A 7,015-nucleotide genomic window follows, 5' to 3' on the forward strand; every position below is an offset into this window, starting at 1 on the left:
TAAAAGCCTAACAGGTTACTGAAATGCTAGGCCAGCTCGGGCCTAGGGACTGCACTAAAGAACAAAGCCAGTGGAGGAATGTAAACAGGAGACCGTGCATGGAAATGTAAGGATCTATGTTTTGAATGGTTTTAGTTTTTTCCCCTTATGAGCCACAGACAACTTTAAATGTAAGTTATTTTTTTTTAAATCACAAAACTAAAACAAAAATACCAGAAAAGGATCAACAGCGTCTTCAGAACCTAAGTGGTGATTCTCCAGCCTCAACACTCAGTGGGACTGGAATGCTGATTGTCCAAATGGCCTGATTGTCCCTGGCCTCAAAAGGAAAGCTGGGATTTTTGTGATTTGGTTCTTATTAAATTTCTATACTACAAAAAATGCCAGTTCCTGCGGCCTAAGGTTTATATTACACATAAATACCTTCTTTTCTGAGACCAACCCTATTCACACTTCACATTTGTAAGTACAGCATTAAGAAACTTCATAGATGGTTCACAGCCAGAGGCACGTAGTCTAGCTTCCCATGAACACCTATCCTATCACACACAACATCACACCTGCAAGTCACACCAATCCACAATCCCATAGATTAAAGCAAGATTTCTATACACACAGTCCGGCCAGGTAACCTACTAAGACACTAAAGACAAACCTTATAAATTAAATAAGACTACGAACAGTGTCCATTTACCTTTATAATTACATCATGTGGATTGGAGAATACATTTAATGAATTTTCAGAAAAAATAAAAAGTGTGTGATCAATGGTTCTAAAATGTTAAAAACCAAAACCTATCAAAGGTGAGAAAGCATTGATGTACTTGCTTCTCTGCAGCACTGGCACAGTACAGTCTGATCTGGAACAATCTCAAACCACATCAAACAATTAGGTCCCAGAAACAGGCAGGAACAGGATGGAATTGCTTTTGCTTCTGCAACCCGAGACTGTGCTTCAAAAGATACAACTGTAAAAGATGAGCAGAGCCCCATGGTTTTCTATCTTAAGAAAAAAAAATCAGAATCAAAAACAAAAACAAGAGCCTGAAAGGTTATGTGAACCCACCTTACAGCAGATATCTATCTATCTATCTGCCCTGTCCAAGCCTGCACGCTTAGACTGCACATTACCAGGGTCAGCCTCATTCCCTGGACTCTGAGCTAACTAGTCAGGCAGCAGGACCGTGGCAGCTACTGGGGGGAATACCGAGATGGGCATGTTCCCATCCCTGAGAATATCTACTGTTAGGATGGTTTAGATGTCAGATCGTTCCTGAGTCTATGTCCACAGGGTAAAGTAGGAAAAGATGGTAAGAGAAACTACAGTTCCAGGAGAAATCAGAGTTGCTGATACCCAGTAGAAATCTATTTACTTCAAAGTGTGTGCAATTCACTTTTCCGGTGGCTGTGAAGGTTCCCTAGCCTGCATAGTTTTAGAGTGAGTGTAAGTGACTCCTAGCTATGTGCATACACATAGAGAAGAGGTTCCCAAGTGTCTTTTCCACACAGAATACTCAGGAAGTCTCTTTTCTTCTAGGTGCTACGGCTATGTGTTTATAAAAATACAAAAATGAATGTTCAAATGGTGCTGAAGTGATTTAAAAACTTAAATACTAATATATTTACATTGCAAAGTAAGAAAAAACAACCAAATTAAAACAGTCCTTAGCTCACACACTGCCCTTCCAAGGGAAGGGATCATGAACGAATCCACGTGCTCTGTGATTCAGTACACACCAAACCAGCATCTCCAGTGGAGTTCAAGTAGGACATGTAGTGTTTTACTGAAAACAAAATCATTTTTTGGTGGTTAAAGCACTAGGCATTATACAACTTTGTAGAAGACACCAAAATCCAGACATACTAGACAATATTAAGAAAGACAAATATCAAATGACAGACATAAGACTGGAGCCCTTTTGTTTTTGTTTTTTGTTTTTCCCACAAAATGCAAGACAACTAAAGGCAGTCATTTCCCCCAGTATGGTGAATCACATGCAGAGCCAGGCACCCCATCAGTATGCCCTGTGTGTGACATCACCATCTCTGCTACTGTTTTTTGTTTCAGTTTGTTTTTTTTGAGGCAGGGCTCACATACCCAGCCTAATCTTGAATTTACTACGTAGTCTAAGATGACCTTGAACCTATGATCAGCTGTCTCCAACGCCCACAGCTGAGATTCAAGCCATGCGTTCACACCAAGCCCAGCTCTACTGTTTCTAACACTAAAATCTAAGTTCCTTAGGCCCTGTGACTGAGTGAGTAACTCTACTCCAGAATCTACAGGGGTCCCAACAAAACCCACACTAATTACACATACACTGGACACCTCCTTCCTGTTCTTCACTGAATCAAAAAACATCGAGACCCGAATGAAGACTGGCTTTTAAGACTTACAAAACAGAATGACATCAGACTTATGGAGAATGAACACGAAGAGATCTGAACTGAAACGATCACCAAAAAAGAGAGGAGCGTTTGATGTTCTCTTCTTTGGAATTTCTATAATTAAAAAGTAAACACAACTATTTCGTAAGAAAATACATCTTAGTGTGCAATCCAATGCACATGGAAACTGGTAGATGATAGGTAAAATGCAAAAAGTATGAAAATACAGTCCTTTAAATGTAGCAATAAAGTTTAACACACTGTTATAAAATCAATACAAGTAAAATGTACAAGTGCAAAAAGTTAGTCATCTGTAAAGGAGAGAAAGTGCCAGCTTGCTTGCTCTTTAAGATGTTCCCCACACAACTTTTAAACACAAAAGACAGATGCAGCATTCAAAACAACCCTCTTAGCATGCCATGTATAATAAACATATATACACACAAAAGCTAGAATAAAATGTGGAACTGAGCTGGCGTCGATAAACCGGTCAGTAAGTTGTTGGGTTACATCATAAGACAGGATGTTTCACATCTCAGGCACAGACTCGGAAGCTACTTCAGAGAGCAGACTTTTTGTAGAGGAAGTCTGGCTTGCTTGGCGACCTCCGTCCTCTGCTAATGGAATCACCCCTTTCCAGATCTGCATTTTTCTGAGCTCCATGGCCCAGGGACTCGCTGTCTGTCAGTCGTCTACTGGATTGCTCTTCGAGAACTTCAGAGCTACACGCAGAATGGGAAGGAGGCCTGTTAGGTGTCAGCCCAAAAGTCAAGTCAGTCTCTACTGCAGTCTGTGCCCTGACATGGGCTGGACCATTACTAGCATTTTCTGAGGCTGCGGAAGGAAAGTCTGACCTCTGGGGAGGCTGCTCAACAACGTCCAGACGTATTGGCTCACTCTTCTGCTTGTATAGATGCCTATCAGGAGAAAGTGGATATTCTCTCCTAGTATCTTCCTGCTTTTTAGGAGAGGTCTGACCAGGTAGGTAAGCTGACTTTAAGCCATTTGGTGATGCCTTATTGTGGCTGTACAAGTCTGGATCAAAGTATCTAACATGAGCAGGGGAAGGGGAGCGTCTGCCAGGAGCAGGAGTGGAAGGTCTGCAAGCAGCATTCGAGAAGTCATAGAGATCTGGGTAATCCTGCGGATTTTCTCTACCGTCTGCTTTCTGCTCTAGTGTGGGTTTTTTTTCGAGACGTGTGTGTATGTCTCTGTGGAATACATGACAGATGCTGGGGAGGTCCCGATCCTGCTTCAGAAACTGTCTGGCATAATTCTGTGTCTGCAGCGAGCTCTGGGAGCCTCCGGTCCTTGAGTGACAGTGTAGACACCCCCATGGTGATATCTGGCATCAGGTCATTCAGCACAGGCTGTGGACACACTTGCTTCTCAGATATTATTGCTGCTGAGGCGGCAGCAGCTGCAGCAGCAGCAGCAACCGTCTGTCTCCCCAGGCCTGTGGTGTTGGTACAGTCGGGAGGCGCTACTTTAACACCTGGCAAATAGACTGGGGGAGGGCCAGGTTTAGGAGCTGTTCTGGAGTGAAACAGTGAATGATTACAGGGGTAAGAAAATGAACGGGAAGGGTGGTGACTGGGAGGCCTTTGTTTCCAGCCTGCCTTGAGCTGGTTATGGATTGGCGTAGCTGGAGGGTGGTATGGAGGGGGCGGAGGGGGTAAAGGTGGATGGAAGGCCACAAAAGAGTCCAGGTCTGTAAACATGGTTTCTGCAGTAGGGTACTGTTCACACGACATCTCCCAGGCTGCCTCATTGTCAAGAGCGGACTTTCATCCCCAAACCGTTCATCAGGAAAGAACTTGTGAGGATTCTGTAGGAGCTCTGCAGCGGCATCTGCAAGACCAAACTCTCTGAGCACTCGGATCTGGATTTCATAGCTGACGTTGGCACCTTCCCCACAGTTCAGGGCATAGGCTCTCTGCACCTGCTCTGTGTGCCGCAGTTCCTGCAGGCGCCTCACCATATCCTTCATAATGAGGAGACGAGGAACTGGGATCTCATTGGCTACAACTGATGGAGGGCTCGACTGGTTACTGCTGATCTGCTGGTGGCTAATCATGTGGCAGCACTGGGGCATGGCATTGCTGACCATGTAGTGTGTGTCTGGGACGTTGGACATGCGCACCATTCGCAGTCGCACCAGGTCTGTCTGCTCCACCATCATCTCATCCAGCACCGACTTCGCTTCTTCCACATAGGGAGAAAACAGCCGAGGACGAACATATATGCCAGCGTTCTTCTGCCGAAGCCAGGCATTTGATTTCCCGCCCTCTGCTGTAGGAAGCATGTCTGATGGCAGCGTGCTGATCAAGCCTCTTTTCATTGCATCACTCAAGACCTCACTGTTCAGAGGTAGGATGTGTTCAATCCGCACAAAAGGCAAGAGAGGAGAAAGGATCTCTCTAAGTTCTTCTATGTCCAGGTCTCCTCTTCACACCTCTTTTGTTCACACTATGTGCAGTGCCACTCAGTAAGTTTGGCTCTCTGTCTGCTATTCTCTTCATCAACTGATGTTCACCCCATTTAATCAGATATTTAAGGATATCTTGTTCGCTTGCCTGTAGGTAGTCAGACTGGATAGCAGTAAGCAGATGGTCTTTGCTCAGTTCATAAAAAACATCCGAAGTCATGACCTGGGATAACTCCTCACAAAGGAAATGCAAAGCTTGACGGTGCACCCACTTAGAGCCGTATGGATGCGAGCTCCACTTGAGGATGGCAATTAAGGTATCTAATGAGATGCTCTCAGCAATGATATCCTCATAGCCTTTTTGAGGCTGTGGCAAACTTCAATTTTTTTTTTTCTGTAGAAGCGTTTTCTCACAAATTTGGCCTGTGCAACATGTTAAATTCCAAGAATAGTGCTATGTGGTAAAGTTCCATGGCTTCTTCTGCCCTGGTCATGTTTGGCTTCCCTGCGACAAGAGCCTGAACTTCACTGAGACTCCCCACAGAGGGGCTACAGTGCAAAACAGAGAGGTCCACCACGTCGGTATACATACAGTGTAATATCACTTTTGCATATTTTTTTTGGTATAATGGACTCATCTAATATAATTCTTGTGGGAGTTCTCACAGTTCGGTCTGTGATTTCTTCATCAGTCCGTATTCTCCTTTGTAATAAATTTCGGAAAAATGGGGACCGTGCAGAAATAATAGCCTTGTGGGCTTTGAGCTCTTCATCTAAACAGTTCTGATTTTCACCAAAAGCTTCAACTAGTTCAGAATCTGAAGAAAAACTAAGGACAACATCATAATAACACATGTAATCAAAGAGTCCACGCATATCTACATCAAGGGAATTTGGTGTTCCAAATTCTTCACTATGCTGAACAAGGATATCGACATTCTGAAATCTTGAGTCCTCCATTCCAAACTCTCCTGTATAAAGGTAGTGTAACAAGGCAGAAAACATGGGCATATCAATACCAGCCGTACTGATGTCCATTATTATCTCTGCCCCATACTGAGGTGAAGAAGAAAGCAGGGTTTTTAAAAAATGGACACCTTGCTGCCAAAATGGCACGATGAACGGGAAAACAAGTCTCTTGAAATATTAAGTCCACGTCAGTACAGTACTTATACTCATAAAGGTCAGCCATGTCCTTCTGCAGTGTCTGAGCTTCTGGTCTAGCCAAACTGGCTTGCAGAGAAAGCTCCTTTAAGGCTGAAGTTCCCTCATATTCTTCCACTAGTGCATTGACATCTCTAACAGTCCACCCAGAGAGGAGTTCTCGCATCTGCTTGGCGTGATCAGCCGATCTATTAGATTTTCGGCGTTTAATAAACTTCTTTTTGAGAGTGGCAAGGCCAGAGGTTCTCTTTTTTTTGTCTTGTGGTTTCTCATGGCCATGGTCAAGGCTATACAACTTTGACTCACAACCATAGCCTTGTTGAGAATAGGAAGATGTTCCTATGAAAGTATGCTGGGCCTGTGAGTTTCCCCCTACCCTTGGGGAACATGAATGAGGATAGTTAGATGCATTAGCACCCATTTTCTTCAGTCACTCCAGCATTCCATCTGCTGGTTCTTCAGAGGGTAAGCCCAGAGGCCTTTAGGAACCTTCAACCCTGGATCCAGTAGCCTCTTTTCATCCATTTCTCGGAAGCTCCTCCCGCTGCGACTGCTGCTGGGACGGCTGCCATTGCCTCTGCCCCGCCGCTGCCCCCAGCGCCGCCATCCGCGCTGGCGCCAGCCCCCGCGGCCATTCTCCTCCAGCCGCCGCCGCCCTCCCCTCTCCTGTCAGTGGCTTAGGCTCTGGGACCACTCCAGGTCCCCCCCCCCCCCCCGGCGCCATTTTGACTCCAACAGGGAGCAGGAGGGGCTCGCCTCGCGCGGCCCTGGCGCGCCTGCTCCGCTCTGGTATTATTTTTCAGGTTCACATATGACCAAGATGTAAGTGCTAATGATCATTCTCAGCTTTCTATGTATAAGTTTATACATAGATCACATTAAGATTATTTTCCAAATCAGGCAACGTAATTTCTTAGTTCTCCAATGTATAAACTGCATATCTATAGCACAGCTTCAAGTTAAAATAAGTCCCACAGACAAGGTTATATTTACTTAACTCTGAGCACTAAAACACTCAGATATGGAGATAACTTA

At 44.7% G+C, this 7,015-nt stretch overlaps 1 protein-coding gene across 1 annotated transcript; it reads right to left on the reverse strand.

The window, feature by feature from the left end:
• Positions 1–2,531: 2,531 nt before the first annotated feature.
• LOC110295624 (BTB/POZ domain-containing protein 7-like) lies at positions 2,532–6,513 on the reverse strand. Its single transcript, XM_085840569.1, is given in 7 exon segments — positions 2,532–3,577; positions 3,579–4,126; positions 4,129–4,832; positions 4,834–5,193; positions 5,249–5,436; positions 5,438–5,899; positions 5,901–6,513. Coding segments are annotated over 7 exon segments (3,393 nt in total). The 5' UTR covers positions 6,402–6,513; the 3' UTR covers positions 2,532–2,947.
• Positions 6,514–7,015: the final 502 nt, after the last annotated feature.

Source organism: Mus caroli, unplaced genomic scaffold (genome assembly GCF_978045245.1).
Source record: "Mus caroli unplaced genomic scaffold, Mus_caroli_1 scaffold_7, whole genome shotgun sequence".
NCBI lineage: Eukaryota > Metazoa > Chordata > Mammalia > Rodentia > Muridae > Mus > Mus caroli.